Below are 21,076 nucleotides of genomic sequence, written 5' to 3' on the forward strand. Positions count from 1 at the left end.
AGGCAACACAGACACCACAGGCCTTGGTGTCATCTATTAAGTTGGCGCTCGGCCCCATTTATGGTGTCTCAGCTACTACCTTTTGGTCAAATGCATAGGAACGACCGGTTTGTCGGCACCGATGGCAGTCGTCTCAGCAGCATCAAAGCGACGACTCTTGCCGCCACATGTCAAACGTTGTTGTTAGGAGTGGCGGAAACCAGCGTTGCCCGAATCTTGGTCGCATACACTAGTTCGTGGTCGTCACCGACAAGCAAGGCAACGGAACGCAAAACAACACAGAAACTGCAATAAGAGCTAAGCATCATCCACCACATATCGCGATTAAAAAGATCGGAGAAGAAACACCACGAGCCAAATACAAACAGAACGGGCGCCGGCTACAAGTTACCTACATATTCTGCAGACTGCAGGCCTTTGGGATCTCGAACATTTCCCACTGATGTCGGCATGCGGGCTAGCATCAGATTATCTTTCAGGCGTTGGGATCTATCGCAACTTATGCTTTACCGGGTCTTACAACGTTCGACTTGCCACCAGAGCCTACGACTGGCACACATAGGAGTTATCCTGAGGAGAAACATGACCACCTTGGAGGTCAACCCGCTTTGGACATAGGTCAGGACCACGACCTAACACATCACACTCGTCTCACAGAGATTGAGCTTGGAGAGGGATTGCCAAGTACAATTAAAAGACGAAGATCTGCTCGATCGCCGCGCGCGACAACTACTACATCAGCTTTTCAGTCGAGAGTGATTCTCAACAGAGTCGAAGATTTCGGGAGAGACATGGACGATGCTCTTATATCGACGAAATGACCATAAATGCACAATTTACGTTCGTTCGATTCCACAAATCCAATGACATCCGACCGCGACTCAAGTATCAAAAGCTCATATTCTGGTGTTCGCATACTGGACTACGGTATTCACCACACACGCTGGTATACTATCATTCTCTCGTCGCTTTGCGACGCTTAATTGTGTTACGCGACCATATAGGAACTCCAACGATACATCGACACAGCTATTTGGTCATTTACTATCAAATGTCACTACTACTTTGAACGCACGGTCAAACGAGCGGATGCTGTTGACAGATGTGAAACTACTTCTGGTATTAGGCTCGTGACTCAACAAGGACTGGGTTGTGGCAAACTATGGATTTCTGAGGCTAGTGGATTATGTACTTGCAAAGCTAGCAGGCACTTTTAGGAGGTCGATGTCGTCGACCGAGTCAATACAAATGCTCTGGGGTACGCAATGGCGGTAGCAACCGAATATGTCTGATCTGTACAAAAGTCTTCGACCAATTATTGAGTTGTCCCACGTTAATGTTGCCCTCTCGCTGTCGAGGAGATACTCATACCGATATGTGAGTCAATACCTCGAACCCGGGCAGAATCATCGCTCTGGCTGGTTGCGTGAAGCATCTGGCGATACACTTTTTGGTGGGCAGGATTTTTGGGTGAGAGTTTTGGGACTTCCCGAAAGGCGCGCCTGCCTAGGAAACTTTAATGTTCAGATGGTACGTCGCAATTCGCCAGCAGCAGCGAGACACAACGAGTCTGGTGGGGTTTTTGCGTGGTATGGCTTCTGGATGTTAGGCTCGTGGTTTTCGCTGGAAGACCTCCGCAAGTCTAAAGTGGGAGGGAAAGAACTCAAGAAGCGACTCAACTGGGAGGTGAGCTGGCGCACGATGCCATCACTACACATGATCCTCTACGATACTTGCATCCATGCATGGAACAGAGATAGTGCTGGTGTCGCGGCTCCCATCATGCCCACAGGATCTGACGCTCAACCACTGACACTCCCCCTGAGTGAAGATGGGCACTCCAGACATGACTTGTGATGGAAAAGAAACTTGTCACGAAGTATACAGTAGTAGAGTAAATAATTGAACGGGTCTGTTGTTCAATACTCCGAGACTATTCATTATAGCAGCTCTCAAGGGTTAGGTAAAACCTTCCATCAATTATTAGGGAGTCCCATGTTAATGTTGCCCTCTCGCTGTTGAGGAGATACTCATACCGATATGTGAGTCAATACGCTGGGGTTCTCTTGAGCTGTCGTGGAAAACAATATGAGAGATTTCATATTGAGCACCGTAGGTAGCGGTTCCAATCGGGTGACACAACCCTGCTTCTTTGTTGCCGTCGAGATGATCATCAATAATCAAACTCTGCCCGTTGCCTCAGGTCTCAATCACACATCTCCCACAAGTTCATCGACAAAACACCATCCCACGATCAGCCTCTCCTCAAGAGGCTGCCCTTTTGTGGTGGAAACTGGCTGCTGCTTACCTTCATGCAACAAATAGCCATCGTCACTCTGCGTCGTCGCAAAGGCAACATCCCTAGCCAGATCCACAAGCCTCTGCCACTGTCCTCTCGGCACCCTCTCGTGCCCGGGACGTCCCTCCAAGACATCCTCTACCCTCAGTCAGTATGTGATTACGTTTCCCCTACGCGAGAGCGCATGGAAATGTGCCGGGTCCAGCATCCCAGGCCGCTGCAGGGCGGGTGACGATGAAGGAGGCACCAGCAGCGAGTCGGGACGTGGAGAGGATGTCCTTGTCCCTGTATAGCGGGAACGGGGTTGCGCTCTCACAGATAGTTCTTTGGGCCAAGGTGATGTGTACATGTCGTGGCCTTGCCCTAGGTCCGGCCGAGCGTGGTTGCTGTGATGGTAGGCGGTCTGCCTCCTGTGTGAGTCTGCCCGATACACATCGTTCGCGTCTTCGAGACTCAGCACATCTGCTGTTGCGTATGGACAATCAGATTTTCTGTGGGTATGCCCATCGTCTTGCTACGACCTCACGGGTCGAAGCGGCAAATCCTTGGCGCGAGAAACCTTGTAGGCATCGTCTGATGGTGCTCATGGCAGAGGTCGGCTTGAAGGTGTCTGGGGGAACATGTCGTAGTATGAAGACATGTCTGCTTCCCATAGCATTTCGTTGTTGGCGAGCTCTTAGCTCTGCAATGTGGCCAACTGCGCGTCGAGAGGTTGAAGAAGGGTGACGAGCAGCGCGAGTGAAAGCTCAGAAGCGAGTCAATTAGTATCAAATGCAGAGCAGCAGTCGCTGCAGGTTTGATTATCTTGATGAATGGATGCTAGCTGCCGAAGTGTTTGAGCAACACGGTCACCCGCATACCACCCGTCGCAAACACAGCGCACGGCCATTTTGGCTTACCTTGCGCACGTACACCTTCAGCTGAAAGGGTAATTATGGTTCGCACATCATATTGGTGTGTTCGGTGTTCAGTGTTCAGTGTTCAGTGAGCAGTGAGCAGTGAAAGTTGTGTTGAGTCAATCGTCAAAGTTGTGATTCGACGAGACTTCGCTTACGCTGTGCAACAAGCGCCACATGTTCAGCTCGCTCGTATAAGAATACATCTGTTCGATAATGCATGCTCCCAAGGTATCGTAACGCCATGACAGACACAGCCTTTCCAGTTGTCCTGCTCAACCTAGCCTTGAGCGTATCCATTCCACCCACTTGGACAGGTCTTCCATCTGCTCCAGTACCTTGCCCAGGATTTCTCTGGTGACGCGGTCATTGTCGGTCTGGGCGATGATGTTCTCATCGGTCACGTCAACGATGCCGTTCTCCAATATCTGGAGAGTGATGTTCGCCCCTTGGTCCTTGAATGGAAATTTGACCTGGAAGTGCGGGATGGGGTGAACCCAGATGATAACGTCGATGCTTAGGTCGACCGCAGGGTCGACCGCAGCAGAAGCGCTGGCCGATGTCTTGGTTGCCTTGGTCAACCCCAAGAAAGCAGAAAGCTGGTCCTGCTCGCTGTCGCCGTCCGCGGCAGCCTTCTTGGGGAGAGTTGCTTCCTTCGTCTCCTTGCCAAAGCTGTTTTCGAGAAGCATCGATGTGAAAGCCCATTGTCTCAGGAGAGGTAGCATGTCGATCAGCTGCTTCGGATGCGAGAAGACCATCTCCTTCACCTCCATCGAGTAGATGTGCTTGTACACATACAATGAGTTAAGATGTGTCTTTTCGGAGAATTGTCTTTCCATGTCCATGACGGACACTTCACGTTGGCGCTGGATGACTCGGTTTTCGCTTGGGTCGTCTTGCAATGCTCCAGCCGGTGTAGGGAAGACAATCTGATCAAACGTTGTTTGTGGCGGGGGGCTCGGCAATGGCGCCCCCGTGTAAGTGTATAAGCGAGCCGCATCAGGCGATGACAGCACAATGGGCGGATCAAAGGTGATGAGGAATGAGACTTGAGGAGGCCCCCCCGTCGGTATGTCGCCCTCGAACATGGGCACTGAATTGTTCTTCGCCTCATCAGAAGCCGGTAACGACACGTGCTCCGGCTCTTGCCAGTCCAACGGGAAGGTCTTGGCATCACCGCCCATCCCATCATCCCGCACAATGTCCTTGCCCAGCCACTGGTCAGACACCCGCGCCGAGGGGAATGGATGCATTGGATCGAGTGGCGGTGGCAGTGGGCAGCAGCTGATATCGAGCTGCCATGTCTTGTGGTATTTTTGGATCGGGAGATGCCCCATTTCCTTCCAATACCGCAATGAAAGCCCGACCCGATCGTGGGCATGCATGACGGGGGCGCCATGCCTGGCACAGATGACTCTGGAGGGCGCGACATCGTCCGAGCACCCTTCTTCCCCTGCTCTTGCTAAGTCCCAATCATACAAAGCCTGCAGACTGGCGTGTAACCCTGCTATGGCAGCGCGACAGTCAAAAGCAGGCATGATGCTGAGCTTGTCTAACGTAGTTAAACGCTCAAGGTTGAGCGCAAATTTGTCCAGCGTTTTTGTCAATGGGCTTTGGTTGGGGGCCAGTAGCAAATCTTGCAACATGATCTTGCCCGCCGGTTCCATGCACTGAACAACCGCTTCTGACGACTCGGGAAATGTGAGGTTGACACTGTGAACAATGTTGTTGTCCATTGTGATCTCGATGGAGGTGCTCGATCCTGCTATGATGAGCATCCGTACCTTTCGACCGTCCGGTGCCGTGTCGTCCTCAGAAAGGCATTCGAATCCGTATCGTTGAGCTAGCCGTTCCAAGCCGGCCTCGCTCACGAAGCCTTTCTTCCTCTGCAAGAAATCAGTACGGCACGCTTCTGCAGTCAAGGCGCAGGACCTACGCCGAGTATCTCGAGAATGGCCTCTAGTCTGTTAAGCTTATCGTCATCCCTCGTGATGGACCTCATGTCCTGGAACCCCTCCATGGCCTCGTGGGTGGACATGTTCGCGGGGCCGCCCAAGCCAAGCGCAGCTGCGGTAGATGGACTATCGAATGCAAGGTTATGCGGCAATTGACCCAGTAAGCTCACAGCTGGCGACTTCTTAAACTGCTGAGGCGATGTCTTAGGTCCGCCGCGAGGAGAGAAGGCTGCATGTGCCGAGTTGGAGAAGGGCGTCGAGACTGGTGGTGTTGCGCCAGCTAGCTGAGAGGGCGTCGCGCCGGGAGCTTGGGAGGGCGTGCGGCCCTGCTGGGAGGCAGGGTGTTTGCCGGCGTTGGGTGCGTTGGGGGTCGACATGTTGACGGTGATTATGTTGAATGAAGCAAGGTGGTTTTGGTGCGAGTGCGTTGCGCTGCTTCGCTTCGCTTCGATTCGTTTGCACCTAAGCAAGATGGCGCGCCGCCGCGCGAGAGCTCTAGATGGACAATGGCATGTGATGGAGCAGCCGGACGACAGCTCCGGATAATGACCAAAGAGCGGGATAGAGGCTTTCTGCAAGTTCGTCGAGTTATCAATAAGACCGTGGTCGTGTTGCAAGGATCGCGCAGCTTTGTTCTCGTCGCGGAAGGTTGAAGAGCTCCGTTGCTTCCATGTCGCTACAGCAAGAGCGAAGCTTCAATGCCCCACCAAGAGGCGCTAAACCATTCAAAGCATGGCGTCTCGGGGCAACTGCAGCCTGCCTCACCCTGCAGACTGGGCTGACGCGATCAACGAGTTCCTGGACTCGAAAATCCTCATCGACTAGGACGGGAGCAACCACCAACGTCATGAGCGCCAGCCGCTTTGCGAGAAGCTCTCGAAGCCTTTGGTCACGGGGCGCGATCAACAGGGCCTGGGCACCACGTACAATTGGCATCTGCGTCGAGCCATGCCCGATCACGTTTGCTGAACGACGTGCAGTCCTGCAGGTGCTTCAGCGGGAGGCCCCTATTGAAGTATTCAAGCGATACCTGGTAAGGCATTTCAATGCAGACTCGGGACTTGCGCTGACTGGAGGAAGACGGAGGCGGATAAGTTCATTGCCGTCACGAAGACCACCGATGCCGCCGAGAGGTTGATAGCCTCATCTCCGAAGAGCTATACCGTGCAGACGCCGACGCAACCGAATCCCATATTCCTCGACCTCAAGAAGTCTAAACATACTCCAGACCCGGTCATCTCTGATACGATCATCTCTGATCCGGTTGAGTCTGATAGCAGTAGTCAGCGCCCAGAAGAGGCGACAACCTTCACTATCACAATCAGCCCAAAGAACAGCCAGCACGCGGACCAGGGGTTTTACGATCCGCTTCAGGGCTCATGGCCGCACCAGTTCACGGAATTCGACACCTATACATCATCCATGCTCAAGCAGTCCCTGCCCTCGAATATGGCTGCCACGGGCCTAGCGCATTGGGGCATGTTAGAGTCGGTCAAGAGGAAAGACACACACGAGCAAGAACGCATGGAAGCACGAAAATGGATCCCCAGACATATCCGCCAGGACAGGCTGATGTTTACAAGGCGGGAGGACCCATTGTCGGATGAGGACGCGCCGGCAGGACGAGAATCAGATCTCGACTAAGCGACACGTTCAGAGGGGCGACATTGTGGTTTCAAAGTCTAGGATCGCATCGACTCTGGAAGTGATGGGCAGATCTGAGGCGACTGTTTGCCTACACGCCGCATAGGTGCATTTGCCGACTACCTTGGCTCTGTGCTGATTTTGAGTCTGTTGAGACGTGAAGAGAGACCCAGGTCTTGAGACTGAACCTTGAGACCACCCGCGAGCAGAAGGTCATTGACGCAACGCAGTATCGTTGAACGTACGTGGCCGTGCGTACGTACAATACTCGTCTCCCCCCCACTATGGGAGAACCTGGCCTTGGGGGCTTCTGTCGGCGCATACGTCTACCCAGGCACGGGCATTTCTTTACTATCACCAAGATGCACGTCCTGTGGATGCACTCGAGGACCCTGATCAGCGGAGGATTGAACACACATGCAGCTTCATCGTTTGATCGTCCCCTCCAGAAGCAGACCGCTTCGGCGGAACCGAGCCCCAGAGCCAAAGGCTGCGCCACCGTCCACGTTAGACATTGTGGGTAATCAACGGCACCAACAACAACACTGCCCAGATCGGGCTCTGGCATGTCACAGTAGTGTGATGGAAAGTGGGAAACAGGCACGTAATTAGCCGACATTGAGGATTCAAGTGCGCGTACTTGGTAAACACCACGATCGGGAGGGCTCGTCCTACGTAGGATCGACAAGGGCTGTTTATTAGTCCCAATCAATCGCCATGCCAGCGAGACAGAACCTGTTGGACCAATCACTACAATACAACTGAAGGACACACAGAAGAATGCTTGTACCTGACGTAGCGCTACGCATACTGTGCAAGGATTGTTGTCAGGGTCTTCCGAGTCCTGTTTGGAGCATCTTCAATCTTGTCTCTCGACAGGGCGCTCACGCACAAGATCTGGGTGCTTTGATGAACCTCCCAAGACTCTATCTTGTTGATTGATTCTCCATCTCGGCTGATGGATTTTTCACCTCCAACTGGTGAAGAATGGCAGCGCAAACGATCGGCATTGCTGTCGTCTCCCTGCGAGTCCAGTCTCGGCTCCCCTTGAATGCCTCCCTAAACGGCAACTGATCGCAGCGACGGGGCCCACCCGGCTTGGACAGCCACGTCCGCCTACGTCACGGCCTCTGCGCACCGCCAAGTTCCCAGCGCAAACCGGTTCAACTCGAGAAGCTCGATGGCCGGGTCCGTGTCGCTACGCCCAAACGGGGTAAGGGTCCTTCACAATCGGCCGGGGTCATCTGGCAAGGCTATTCAGAGGGGCCCAGGGCGCAGAGCCAGAAGCTGCCGTGATGACGTTGTTGCCCCGAAATGGGACATCCAGGCGTCTCTCTCGTGGGGAACCAACAGGTTTAGCATCACGGCGCCCTTCCTTTAATAAGACCTGTTCTCCCTCGTTCCTATCCAGCCTTGTCTTGTCATTCAAACTTCCCCTTCCTTGTCTGCACGCACACAGAGGTGTCACTGCTCTCAGTTTTCTCTCTCGCAGCACCCAGCCAGCCAGCCTCACACACACACAGCACAACTCCCAGAAGGGCCCCCCCTGAAACAAAACAAGATGGCCGTCAGCATATTCTTACACTATGCGGGGACGGCGTTCCTTTTCATGGCCATGATCCTCACCATCGTGGTCGACATCTCAGCGCCTGTTGTCAAGGACATCTCATTCGTGAGCCTCGACCTGCCTGGCAACGCTGATGCCCAGTTTGGTGTGTTTGGCTACTGCTACCAGGGCGTCGTTGGATCCGAGTGAGTACATTGTTGCAACTGAGTCGACACGCTTGATGCTAATTATGATCAGATCTACCTGCTCCAGCGCCAGCATCGGCTACGATGCCGCCGGAGTCCTCGAGCGCGTGGATGACACCACTTTCAGCAACGTCCGTGCTGACGGAACCAAGGCTCTCACCAACGTCTTCGTGCTGCACCCCGTGGGCACCGGTGTCCTTTTCGTCGCTTTCCTCCTCAGCCTGATTGCCAAGTCCACCGTTGGCGGCATCCTTGCCACGCTCGCGGCCGCCGTCGCCACGGTGATCAACATTGTCGCCGTCGCAGTGGACTTTGTCGTCTTCAGTGTCCTCCTCGACGAGGTGAAGAAGGGTACTGGCGATGGAAGCTACGGGCCTGCCATCTACATTGCCCTTGTGGCCGCCATTCTCTCCCTCATCTCCACCGTCCTCATGTTCGTGACGTGCTGCGCTGGTCGCCGCCGTCGTCGTCGCGAGTCCAGGAAGATGGCCCAGTACTAAGCTAATCAATCTTTACGGGCACACCACCTACGGTCAGAACTACATGAACACCATCAACAACAACGAAAGTTACGACACATGACTGAACGTTCAACGGGGAAGTGGAGGGGGCAGTGAAGCGTGTGGCAGAACGAGACTGTGCTTTTAAGATATACCAGCGTCCTTATGATATCCAGTGCGATAATAGCCGGGTAATACGGTATATATAATAATCAATCAACTTCAATTTTAGTCAATTTTTAGTCAATTTGTCCTGCTATGACTATGTACATGACATGACCACGTAATGTATCATACGAAGCTTTGTAGCGTTAAAGCCTTGCTTACCTACGAGGGGATCGCGTTTGTCCATGACGGCTCAAAAACGGCTCGCTGACCGGTCAAAGACTGCCGGGAACGTCATACAACGGTCTTAATATTCGTGACCGTCACGGCCGATATAGGAAAGAGCACCTTCTCTATTCGCTGAACTTCACTCGAATCTAGCGGCCGAAAGGAGCCTCTACGAAAAGATCTAGAATAGCTATCTTATTAAGGAAAGGCCGCCTAGAGGAGCTTTCGAAAAGAACGCGATTAGAGCTATTTTTAGCCCGAAAGGTCGAGGTTTGAGCAAACTAGCTTTTCGGGCTGTTCACACGAACACGTCTTGGATCACTAAAACGGTCGCATGACGACTAGCCGTCTTGAGAAAACGCGATCCCCTCGTAGGTACTTATACTGCTGTGTCTTGTTGGTGGAAAGTACCTGTAATTAAGGCGTCTGCCCACATCCGTACAGAAGGGACGCAACTTACAGAGTCGAACAACACAGCCAAAGGAAATCCCATCTATTACATTATTGCATGTCATCTCGTCGTGAGAGACGCAAACTGAACCCCGACACCAATGATGAAAGAAATTTACAGGAAATCAAATCAAGGTTGCATGAAAATGTCTCGCTCGTCAACGCCGCTCCCAAGGTGTAGTTTTTTTCTCTTTCTTTTCAGATAGATCTTTTCAAACAGATCTGTGCCAACATGGCAGATTCCCAGTATCTATTGTACTATCCAACCGACCGTGAGCGTTTGCTGCCGGGCGAAATGGGTCCCGCACGCTGATACAACTCCATCCTCCTGTGTCGAAGGCGAAGGTAGGCCGAAAAGACAATCGTATCTTGCCGACTCAAATACTTTGCAGAAGCCAGAAGGCTGCTCCAAGCACGAAGCTCAGAATGGAAACGCTCTGCTCAGCAGCGCCAGCCGTCGGGACCTTGGGGGAAGGCGAGACAGGGCCGCCAGGCACAGGCACAGGCTGGGGGACCTTGGGCTGTCCAGGGATGAAGGGCTGCCCGGGCTGCTGAGGAACCTGAGGTCGGCCCGGGACGGACGGCTGCTGAGGAACCTGGGGCTGTCCAGGAACAGAGGGCTGCTGAGGCTGTCCAGGAACCTGAGGCTGGCCAGGGGCGGTCACGTTAGGCGAGGACGGCACGATGGGCCGAGGGACCGGCTGCACAGGCGCTGGAGGCTGAGGGAACGTCTGGTTCTTGGTTGGGAGCTGGGGCACACCAGGCTGCGAGGGAACACCAGGCTGCGAGGGGACACCAGGCTGCGAAAGGACACCAGGCTGCGAGGGGACACCAGGCTGCATAGGAACCGGAGGCCGAGGGAACGTCTGGTTCTGCGTAGGAGGCAGAGGAACTCCAGGCTGCACGGGAACTCCAGGCTGCACGGGAACTCCAGGCTGCACGGGGGCTCCAGGCTGCACAGGGGCTCCAGGCTGCACGGGGGCTCCAGGCTGCACAGGGACTCCAGGCTGTACAGGAACTGGAGGCCGAGGGAAGGTCTGGTTCTGGACAGGAGGTAGAGGAACGCCAGGCTGCACGGGAACGCCAGGCTGCACGGGAACGCCAGGCTGCACGGGAACGCCAGGCTGCACGGGGGCTCCAGGCTGCACAGGGACTCCAGGCTGTACAGGAACTGGAGGCCGAGGGAAGGTCTGGTTCTGGACAGGAGGCAGAGGAACGCCAGGCTGGATAGGAACACCAGGCTGCACAGGAACTCCAGGCTGCACAGGAACTCCAGGCTGCACAGGAACTCCAGGCTGCACAGGAACTCCAGGCTGCACAGGAACTCCAGGCTGCACAGGAACCGGAGGCCGAGGGAACGTCTGGTTCTGCGTAGGAGGCAGAGGCACTCCAGGCTGCACGGGGACGACAGGCTGCACAGGAGCTGGAGGCTGAGGAATCGGCCGCACAGGAACCGGAGGCTGAGGGAATGTCTGGTTTTTGGTGGGCGGCAGAGGAACCGGCAGGACAGGAACGGGAGGACGAGGCACCGTCTGGTTCTTGACCGGGAAGGGGGGCGCCTGGACGATGACAACCTCGACTTCCTTGATGATTTGCTCGACGATCTGAGGACGCTCGACGATCTTCTCAATGATCTGGGGACGCTCAATGATCTTCTCGATGATCTCGGGGCGCTCAATGATCACCTCCTTGATGATAGGGATCTCGACGAACTTCTCGATGATCTCCTTCTCAACCTGGGGGCACTTCACGATGACCTCCTTAATCGTCTCGATAATCTTCTCCTCGACAATGATCTCCTTCTCGGGCCTGGCGGCCTCCTGGTGAATCAGCTCCACCTGGACCTTGCCCTTGGTCTCGGCGCACTGCTCCTGGCAGACCTTGTTCTTAGGAGCGCACTTCTGTCGGCAGTCGGTGTTGACGGCGATCTTCTTGTCGCCCATTTGGACTACTTCCACAACGTCAGAGTCCTTGCTTTTGTTGTCGACAAAGATCTCGACATCAGGCTTTGGCTCGTCGGGGTTGTTGCCGTGAAGACCCTGAATGTGAACAACACCCTCGCTGTCTTGGTGGAAGCGTGGACCCTCGGGCTCGGTCTTCTGCTTCTTGCCCTTGTCGCTGAACCGCTCGACCTCCACAAAGTCGCTCGAGGTCTGGCCCTTGTTGCGCTGGGGCTTGTTGGTCTCGCCATCCTGCTCGTCCTCGTCTCCAAAGATTTCGATCTCGATGGTGTCGGTCTGGTCAGACTCCTGGTCCTTCTCACGCTGGCCGTCGCCGCGGTGCTTGTTCTCAAACACCTCGACCTCAACGTTGTCCTGGTTCTTGAACCCTCCGGTCTGGTGCTTGTTGCCATGGGCATCCTTGCGCTGTCCGTTCTCAAACACCTCGACCTGGACGTTGTCTTGCTTCTTGAACTCTCCGGTCTGGTGCTTGTTGTCATCGTCGCCCTTGCGGTTCTTGTTCTCGAAAACCTCGACCTGGACGTTGTCCTGGTTCTTGAACTCTCCGGTCTGGTGCTTGTTGCCATGGTCGCCTTTACGGTTATTGTTCTCAAACACCTCGACCTGGACGTTGTCCTGGCTCTTGGACTCTCCGTCTTGGGGCTTGTTTCCCCAGGTGTTAAAGCGATGCTTGTTCTCATACACCTCAGACTCAATTTTGTCGTTGCTCTTCGAGTGACCGTTGTTGTTGCTGTGCTTGTTTTCGTGGCTCTTGTGGCGATGCTCGTCTCCGAACCACTCAATCTCAACTTTGCCTTCGTCTTCCGAGCTCTCCTGTCCGTCGTTGTGCTTCTCCTTGTTCTTGTTCTTATTTCCTTCGCTGTTTTTGCGGTGCTCGTTCTCGAACAACTCGATCTCAACCTTGTTCTGGTCGTCGGACTTCTTGCAATCCTTGCATTCGGCGTTGTGCTTGTTTTTCTTGCCGAATTCGAGGGCGTACGTTTCCTTCTCGTCGTGTCCCTGGGCAATGACGCCAGTAGACAGGGCCGCGATGGCCACAGCGGCAGAGAAACGCATTTTGAAAAAAGGGGGTAAACGAATGAACAAGTTTTGAAAGGCAACTCTTGTGGGACGGGGAGAGGATGTATTGCAGTCTTGCCACATATACGCCTGCAATCTCCTACTAAATAACTCGTGTGGTCACTCTCGACGATTAGATCTCGAGCAGCGTTGAGTAACTTTCTTTTTTTGGGGTAGGGCAGAGTCACAAGGTGACCTAGCGTCCGCATGTCGAACAGGCATCGTGGGCGGTGGTCTGTGGCGGGCCAGACATCACATTGCCGAAGGATAATTATGATGGTTTGGTACGATGACGTCGAATAACCTTGTGGAGTATTAGCCAACGATAACGAGTATCGGCTATGGATACTTCCCAAGCAGCGTCTATAATGTGCACATGAACCGTGTTGGAATCCGGAGACACGTAAAGGCTTGGCTTGATCGACGATGGGGTTGGAAATCCAATTAAAAGTTCTGCAGTACCGCCGTGTTGCCAATTGTCCAGTATGTTAACATTGTTGGGGCTGTCCTCGAAGAAGCTCCGCCTAGCAATCTCGCCAGCTGCTGGCGTGGCTGCCTCTAGGAGACACCACGCAAACCAAGCTTCGGCCCGCTTGCCCTAGACCGCCTCCGTGACGCCGTGCAACCCGTTATTGTTATTCTTCAGGGAGACCCGAGAACAAACCGAACCGCATGCGATGGGACTGCTAGCAGTTAGTCAAACTGGTGCATTGTTCGTTTCCTGTTCAGCACTTACAAACGGAAGCTTGGGGATGACCACGCCGAGCACAGCTAGGAAATTGATCACAAAGTACGCAAGATCGTAATGCGTGTAGTGCGTGCTGAGGAGAAAGAGAACCACCGGCACGCTGAGCAGGAACTTCTTTGTAGGTGTGTACTGAGCGCCGTTGTCGATTTGCTCCCACATGTTGAGGTTGTCGAAGGCCCCGCTGTTAAAGTCAAAGGGCACGCCGCGGACATAGTGGAACATGATGTAGGAGCCGATCATGTATGTGATGTTGGTCATTGTCCATGATGTTTCTTGCGAAACTCCTGGGATGACATCGTAGAAGATCTTCAAGCATGCAATGAGCACAATGTGAATTGTCCAAGCACCTTTGGCGTTTGTCCAGTTAGCGTTCAAGTTTGGTAGGGCCGCCTGATCACTGATCTGCTCGAGTGTCTCGGGAGGCTCGTGATAGACTTGGAGAATGCTGCTGGAGCGCCGTCTCCGGCCCCCCGAGTCCTTGTTGCGATCTGCCATGTCGAGGTATGCGCTGCCGGTGCCGGTGCCAGTGCCGTTGCCGCTGCCGCCACTGGTGCGCGTGCGTTGAGACTCGCTGCCCGCGTCAAAAGTGACGGTGCGTTGAAGGAGGATTGGGGAAGACAGCTTGGCGGTGTTGCGGGGTGTCAAGCAGGGTAAGATGTCGTGTGAGGTAGGGTTCGAGCTGAGCACGCGAGTCAGGGGTCGATTGCGAGAGACTCTGTAGTTGTTGCTCGGGCTCGTGTAACGGAGGTGTCGTCAAGCTCGCTAGGAATCTGCGGCGTCTGCCTCAGCAATGGCAGATGGGTGGTATTCGTCTCGAGACGGTCCGGTCGGCTGTAGGCCAGCAAGCGAGCTGCCCCTGATGATGTCAGGAAGTACGGAGATCGACAGGTTGGATGGAGGCTGATGAGGAGGGACGGTGGCAATTGCGAGTGAAAGGAGAATAAGCAATGCGCGTCTTGGGGCAGAAAGAATGCTAGCGGAAAACGTATGTCTGTATGTCAGGGTCGTCTCTCTCTGTCTTCTGGTGAGGTGAACAGTGTAACGGTGGATGGAAATATGGAAGGACGAGAACGTAAGGTAAGTTAGGGCCGGACAAAACAGACCGGACTTCAATCTGCCTGGTAATTACCTGGTCCAGAAGATGCCAGCGGCGGCGGACCCCATAGTGGGAACGACTCGGAGTAAGGGTCTGGGGGGCAGCTGCGACAGAACGATGATGCCGCAATCTACTAGCGCCTCCCGGTCAAAACTCAAGCGGTAGCTGTTAAGGAGCTCTCCTCTATTTTTGTCCGCTGCCATGCCTACCAGTCCACCTCAGCTAGAGACCAATCATTGCCTTTCCTTTCATCGCGTAATAAGCCGCATGTTCATGTTGCTTGGATGCTGCCATGACCACATCCATTGTTTCTTTCACTCTCTGTCAACTTGCCTAATAGCGACACCACTGTCGCTGTACATACTCATAATACTGGCAGCGGCTCCGCTGAGGACGGTACTCGGGAGGCTGTGCAAAAGTGATACGAGCTTTGGTTTTTCGTACCTCAGGGAGGCCACGTGAAGGACCCTTAATTGGGGCTAATCTCCGGAATTTCGGGGTAGAGACGCTCGAACGTCAATGCTCACATAGCAGGCTATGATTGGTCGCGATGGGTTTTCATTCAAGATCAAGTCTTTACGACGGGTTGCAATGATCGCAGATCACGCCGGCATCATCTTTGCTCATTGAGATTGCTTAACATCGGTCTCTAGGGCACTGCATCGAGTAGAAGGCCTGCTGCATGTGTTGTTGCATTATTCAACCAACCGCGCGACTCTTCCACGAGGACTGGACAGGCTTGATTGCACTTTCCCTCCACCAATTCATCTCGTCTCACGCAAGTGAGTGACCTAACAGGCTCATCGTACCTTACCTCCTCATCTTCCCTTATCTCACCTTACCTCACAACATGGCCTCCAAGGATGCAGATTTTGGCGACGTCATAGCCATCGACTCATCCTCTGGCGAGGAAGAGCCGGCGAAATCTCAGCTCGCCATGAAGAAGCGCTCACTACGCAACTCGAATCTCTCAGAACCCCGTCGGGAATCAAAACGTCTCAAGAAGAACGCTGAGAGCGCCGCTCGGGGGCAAGACGACATGGCCGCCGGCGATGACCTGATGCTGTCAGAGGAATCGGAACGCGACGGGGGCGCGGACGCGGCTGAGAAAAGCGACCAGCCCGCTGGCCAGACGAAACTCACCAACAAAGAGAAGAAGGAGCAGCGCAAAGACCTCAACAAGGGCAAGTCTGACTTTGATCCAATCATCCTGGACGACCCGCCCATCTATGTTATTCGAGGGTTGGCGGTTGAACTTCCAACATACAGAAAATTCAAGGGTGGCAATGCGCACACCTGGGAGCAAAAGGTTCCTCAGTGGGTTGACCTCTGCTGTCGAATGAATGCTGCCATGCTCCCTGGCTTGACCGTCGAAGACCTGCTCTCGGGGCACGCAGAATACATTAACACCGTCAAAGACAAGGGCTCCAAGGGTGCCAAGAGGCGATTGAAGCAAGTGATCACGGCTTCGAAGAAGGACAGTGCTTTCAAGAACAGATTCACGAGATCGTGGCCTGAACTTGGCACAAATGTGGATCGCTCGGACAAGTCTCCGTCTCGGTTTTACGAGTACAAGTCAGAAGCACAGGACAACAATGGAGGTTCTGGCGACAACGGTCGAGGGCCCGTGCCTAGTAGCGCGTCCGCGCCAATTGAACTTGAAGACGATAGCGAGGCTGAGTATGAGCCAAATTTCCACACCGAACAGCCCACACAAGCACTGGGCTCTGCGTCTGTGGCGAACCCGACAGCTAGTCCGCCAAATGGACACCATGCACCCAATGGTGACGCGAATGATGCGCGTGACCGTGACACGGCGGACCTGCAGCAGCAACACACCTACTTCCCGTCCGCTTCGGATCCGTCAAATATGTGCCTATCGTGTGGACAAGAAGGACATTCTAGGTCCAGGTGTCCCCACTCAACGTGTCGCTTTTGCAACGGGGGTGGCCACTGGGACTACGCCTGTCCATCTCGGGTTCGGTGCGGCAAATGTCGACAGCAGGGTCATACCAAGGCCGAGTGCCAGGAGAAGTTGGCTTTGACGAAGAGTGAGGGGTTGGCATGTGGTTTCTGCAACTCCACCGACCATCTCGAGGAGAATTGCACAGAGATCTGGCGCTCGTTCGCCCCACGGCAAGACAAAACCAACAAGGTGGTCTTTATAGCGCCATCTTGCTCACTGTGCGGCAGCGACAAACACTATCGGATGGAATGCGCTTCGAGAAAGGTCACAGACAAGGGAAATCCAACGTGGTCCTTGGCAAACTGCAACATGTACATTGACAAGGACTGCGACCAGCGCGCCATTGAGCACGAGGCTGCACAGAACGCAAACAAGGGCGCGGCACGGCGACAGGAAGTGCGCATCAAGGGTCATGCCGCGAGGAGTGGCAACATTGTGCACTATTCCGACGACGAGGATTCCGAGGTTGAATTCTTGGGCAAGAAGCCACCCCAGAGGAGGGCCCCCATTGGCAACATCCGCATGGCCAGCAATATCCAGATGCCTGCGCAGCCAGTGGATTCGTTCCGCGGTCAGCCACCCCTTCCGCCCGGACCGCCGCCCCCAACCTTTGGAAGAGGAGGTCCACCAGTCGGGGCCAGAGGGCAGGATTCGCTTCCACCCAGGCCGCCTCGCCGGGACTATGGGCCTCCGCCTTCAGGAGCTGGAAGAGGAGGGGGCAGAGGTGGACGCGGCGGGAGAGGTGCAGGGAGAGGTGGTGGTGGTGGTGGTGGTGGGAGAGGCAGGGGACGAGGCAGGAACTGAACGATTGGGTGACAATGTACAGTATCGAGTCGCGCTTTGGTGATACTAGCGCGTAAGTGAGGGTTTATACCACCCCTCGATCGAAACGCGACCTTGGAGAGGCGAAATCACAAGTTGAACTTGGTTGGCTTCCCGCCCTTGAATGACATGGAGTGTGAGCCTGCAGACTCTGCGCCATAATTTGCAGGCATGAATCAAAACGACGACCTTGATGCAGATACGGAGGCAGCTACGCTATGTATGTTGACTACTGACATCTAGTTTCATGGCATGGTGTCAGTTAATCGCCTGCATTTGCCTGCATTTGCCTGTACTATGTGTCTATAGGGTATGCAAGCATGGAAGGATCGGCAACCTGTAAGCCTTGATTGACTCACAAGTTTCGATACGCGATAATTGTGGCGGCTTGGCACAGATTTGTTGAGCGCACTGTATCTAGCAGCAGTTGGACGAGAGGTTCTTGGTAAGTAGTCCCAGGGGCAATGGCTGGTTTCAAATTATAGTACGGCATAACATGGTAGCCATCTGGGAGCCCTAGAGTTCTAAAATTTCACATATGCTGAAACCGACCTATACGCACGGAAAGAGTAGACATCCAGTATTAGCGACTGACTCTTGTGTGTTTTTTCTGGTGCAGGGCTGTTGTTGACTTTATCATAGAAGTGAGGTTGACTCATTGACGCGTCAAAGCCTTCGCACGACGCGTTGTCGAGAGCAGTCACAGCAGAAGCCCGATTTCTTCCTGGAGGCATAGATGTCAGAAGTTGATCTTGTCACAAGGAGAGCTTTGAAGAAACAATATAGTCGTGGCTTCAATATAGACTAGATCATTACTTACTTACCTTCGTATTAGCCTTATCGTTAACTTTAAATGAGCCTATCCTAATTTTGGAGTTTCTTTCCTGCTGCTCAGGTCAGGGCCCCAATGAGGAAAGTATACGTCGCGGTGATGGTTTTCGGCCCGCGCCTCACCGCGTCCGAGAGACGTCCAGCGCGTCGGCGATCATGCTTTTCAGAGGCTGTGATTGGGTCAGTCAAGTCACGTCCACCACACCACGTCGCGCGCTCGACTCCCAACCTCGCATCCCCCACGAACAAGATTCTCCGCATTCATGCAAGTCTGCGCAGGAGAAACATTGTTTCACTGGCCAGGATGCTCTCCCGCATGCGACACATGGCTACCCAGCCAGTCATGTCCCGACACACGGTCGAGACGCGGCATATATGTGTACATTGACTGCAAGCTCTCAACCACTAGTTGGTGTCCTAGCAGATGGGCATCGTGGCGAGGCCAAAGAATACCATGATGGAGAGGGAGAGGATGGGATATATCAGCCTTGCGGCCTGAGTTTTTGGGACCTGCAGATGTCAAACTTATTGTTCCCGGTCAGACTGCTAGCACTGCACACAACCAAGTCCATTCTCGCGTCTCTTGACATCAAACGTTCCACCTCAAGCTCTTTAAACCACCACCACGAAATGCAGTCATGGTCTCCAACACTGAGTCTCAACTTTCAGCGTTGCTGAGAAGCCCGCGCTTCAAAGAGGCGTTTCTGCCATGCCTTTCGCCATCAGACCTCTGCGCCCTGAGGACGACCTCAAAGACAAACTCGGCCCTGCTTACAAAGGATATCTTCACCAGAGTCCACGTCTCCTTCACGGCCCATTCATTCACAAAACAATCCCGCCTCAACGCTCTGGCCAGAATAGGCGGCCATGTTGAACACCTCACGTTCCATTTTCCGCACTCTGAGGCCACCTTCCTCCCTCCGCTCATCCACCCTCAAAGCGGCAAGGAGATTCACTTTCTATACACGCCACACACGAGCATGACCTCGTGCCTAACCCGTCCCAAGTACGCCAACTCGGAATTGGGTGACATCCTCACAGCCCAATACCCACCCCTCTTCCACTCGGCAACCAATGTCCCGTCCTTCATCCATGCACTCAAAGTCCTGCCCAACATGCGCCATCTCACGGTGAGGTGCCCAGGGCAGGACAAGCGAGAGCGCTACAGGAGGAACATTGTGGACTACGCGCTCATCTCCCTGCGCATCGCCATTGAGCGTGCGCCTCTGGAGAAGCTCCACAAGCTGAGCTTGTCGAGTCTGCATCCATCAGCACTAAACTACCTCCGCCATGTCCCTGGCTTTGGGTCGTTACCCTCAAGCGGGAGGAGATGGCGCCAGATCACGAAGCTCAACATGTCCATGGAAGCATGGGAGTTCCACTCCTCTAGTCCCGGCTTGGACCATCTGAAGATCCTGGACGACTACATCCGTCACCTTGCTCCTCAGTTGGAGAAGCTCAGCTTCACATGGCTCGGACCCAAAGGCCCTTGTCCCATTGCTTTGAGCGCGGACCCGCTCTTTGCCTCGGCCAAATCGTTCAAGAAGCTGTTCCACGAGGTTACGAGTCCCATGTCGCCTCTCCCAGCACGACCGACCAGGAAGGACATGTTCTTCCCTAAACTCAAATACCTTCAGATCAGGAACGCCAGCATGCAAGCAGAGAAGCTCAGGGACGTCATTGAAAGACATCGCGACAATGTGCGCGAGTTCGACTTTAGAGAAGTTGTCCTCCTCAATAAGGGGGATTGGGATGACGCCTTGAGCCCCTTGGAGGATGGATGGTCCAGGCGCTCCATGAGCGTGCACAGTTCCGAAAGGAGCGGCTACACGGAAAGCACCGTGGTGGACGATGACTACAGTGATCTTCCCAGCCCCAGCGCGGCCGTGGAAGCCGCCAGTCGTGAGTTGATGGACATTGCTGGCTTCAGTGATGAGGAGAGGAGTACACTATCGTTTGGTACTACGGCATCTGACATGGAACCCGTGAGAGAGGAGGGAGAGGAGACGGAAGGCGTGTCGACGAACGTGAGGCGCAGGAGAAGACGCAGACGCAGGCACCACGTCGAAGAGGAGGAAACCATCCACCGCTCCAAGATCTCCCTCTCTTCACTTTCATTCAGGAGCAAGTCCTCGCAACCCAAGCTGAGACCCTCGCAATCGTCTCTCAAATCCCAGAAACCACGTCACCAGCCTAGCGAAGCCTCGCTGCAGTCAGTACGGCCTCGACCACCGAGCCCAATTGTGGACACGGCCATCACCCTGCCCATACTGAACAACGGATCGCAACCTGTGCTCCTGCAACCGACAGTGTACAATCCTGCAGCGCCGGGAGAAGAGGACATATCCCCTGTTCAACGAAACATGGAGCAAGAAGCACAGCACGCATTGCTCGCGCAAGATGCATCGGCCCGCTGCTCTGCTTTACGAAAGGCCAAAGCTGCCGTGCTACAGAAGCTGTCCCGCGAATTCTGCGCCAACGCAGCAAAGAGGACGTACGGGGGAGGCAGCGCGGTGGCAGCGTGCAGGATGATGACCAACCATAATGAGCCTCGGTCTTGTGCTGTCGAGGTCCTCGAAGACCGGAGGGGTCTCGATCGAGGCGGGAGCATCATGGTGCCCTTGATGTTCAGCCGGGCATGAGGAACGCTTACCAGCCCTGGTGATGATGAGGATCATGTATTCACTCTTTACGATTTTTCTTGTACACGACCTTATGACCTTTTAATGAAACATTCTTTACGAACGATCTTGACCTTGCTTCG

The 21,076-nt window shown here is 54.3% G+C and overlaps 8 protein-coding genes across 8 annotated transcripts; 5 read left to right on the forward strand and 3 right to left on the reverse strand.

Annotated features, from left to right (window-relative positions):
- Positions 1-1,284: 1,284 nt before the first annotated feature.
- On the forward strand, positions 1,285-1,857 carry F5Z01DRAFT_638750 (uncharacterized protein; the record flags this gene model as incomplete). Its single annotated transcript, XM_046262397.1, has 1 exon — positions 1,285-1,857. One exon carries the CDS (start codon positions 1,285-1,287, stop codon positions 1,855-1,857), a length of 573 nt encoding a protein of 190 aa, XP_046116036.1.
- A 1,613-nt stretch (positions 1,858-3,470) lies between these two features.
- On the reverse strand, positions 3,471-5,527 carry F5Z01DRAFT_626282 (mediator of RNA polymerase II transcription subunit 1-domain-containing protein; the record flags this gene model as incomplete). The annotated part of the gene is made up of 2 exons (XM_046261471.1): positions 3,471-5,081; positions 5,132-5,527. 2 exons carry the CDS (start codon positions 5,525-5,527, stop codon positions 3,471-3,473), a joined length of 2,007 nt encoding a protein of 668 aa, XP_046116037.1.
- A 332-nt stretch (positions 5,528-5,859) lies between these two features.
- On the forward strand, positions 5,860-6,872 carry F5Z01DRAFT_250594 (uncharacterized protein). The gene is made up of 2 exons (XM_046258489.1): positions 5,860-6,183; positions 6,231-6,872. The coding sequence occupies exons 1-2, from the start codon at positions 5,998-6,000 to the stop codon at positions 6,792-6,794; spliced, it is 750 nt and encodes a 249-aa protein (XP_046116038.1). The 5' UTR covers positions 5,860-5,997; the 3' UTR covers positions 6,795-6,872.
- A 1,483-nt stretch (positions 6,873-8,355) lies between these two features.
- On the forward strand, positions 8,356-9,046 carry F5Z01DRAFT_638753 (actin cortical patch SUR7/pH-response regulator pali; the record flags this gene model as incomplete). The annotated part of the gene is made up of 2 exons (XM_046262398.1): positions 8,356-8,546; positions 8,599-9,046. 2 exons carry the CDS (start codon positions 8,356-8,358, stop codon positions 9,044-9,046), a joined length of 639 nt encoding a protein of 212 aa, XP_046116039.1.
- Positions 9,047-10,206: 1,160 nt separating this feature from the next.
- F5Z01DRAFT_638754 (uncharacterized protein) lies at positions 10,207-12,846 on the reverse strand (the record flags this gene model as incomplete). Its single annotated transcript, XM_046262399.1, has 1 exon — positions 10,207-12,846. The coding sequence occupies one exon, from the start codon at positions 12,844-12,846 to the stop codon at positions 10,207-10,209; it is 2,640 nt and encodes an 879-aa protein (XP_046116040.1).
- A 638-nt stretch (positions 12,847-13,484) lies between these two features.
- F5Z01DRAFT_676356 (protein ORM1) lies at positions 13,485-14,092 on the reverse strand (the record flags this gene model as incomplete). Its single annotated transcript, XM_046265245.1, has 2 exons — positions 13,485-13,532; positions 13,586-14,092. 2 exons carry the CDS (start codon positions 14,090-14,092, stop codon positions 13,485-13,487), a joined length of 555 nt encoding a protein of 184 aa, XP_046116041.1.
- Positions 14,093-15,543: 1,451 nt separating this feature from the next.
- Positions 15,544-17,463, forward strand: F5Z01DRAFT_676357 (uncharacterized protein; the record flags this gene model as incomplete). Its single annotated transcript, XM_046265246.1, has 1 exon — positions 15,544-17,463. One exon carries the CDS (start codon positions 15,544-15,546, stop codon positions 17,461-17,463), a length of 1,920 nt encoding a protein of 639 aa, XP_046116042.1.
- A 1,017-nt stretch (positions 17,464-18,480) lies between these two features.
- On the forward strand, positions 18,481-21,060 carry F5Z01DRAFT_662018 (uncharacterized protein). Its single transcript, XM_046263917.1, has one exon. It carries the CDS (start codon positions 18,951-18,953, stop codon positions 20,952-20,954), a length of 2,004 nt encoding a protein of 667 aa, XP_046116043.1. The 5' UTR covers positions 18,481-18,950; the 3' UTR covers positions 20,955-21,060.
- The last annotated feature ends 16 nt before the right edge of the window (positions 21,061-21,076 follow it).

Source organism: Emericellopsis atlantica, assembly GCF_019669845.1.
Source record: "Emericellopsis atlantica unplaced genomic scaffold F5Z01scaffold_23, whole genome shotgun sequence".
NCBI classification, from domain to species: Eukaryota; Fungi; Ascomycota; class Sordariomycetes; order Hypocreales; family Bionectriaceae; genus Emericellopsis; species Emericellopsis atlantica.

Excerpts from the sequence above, each read along its gene's own strand:
- F5Z01DRAFT_662018 (XM_046263917.1), top strand. The coding sequence starts at position 18,951 with ATGGTCTCCAACACTGAGTCTCAACTTTCAGCGTTGCTGAGAAGCCCG.
- F5Z01DRAFT_250594 (XM_046258489.1), top strand. The coding sequence starts at position 5,998 with ATGAGCGCCAGCCGCTTTGCGAGAAGCTCTCGAAGCCTTTGGTCACGG. Across the intron at positions 6,184-6,230 it reads AAGTATTCAAGCGATACCTG|ACGGAGGCGGATAAGTTCAT; the intron begins GTAAGGCATTTC and ends GACTGGAGGAAG.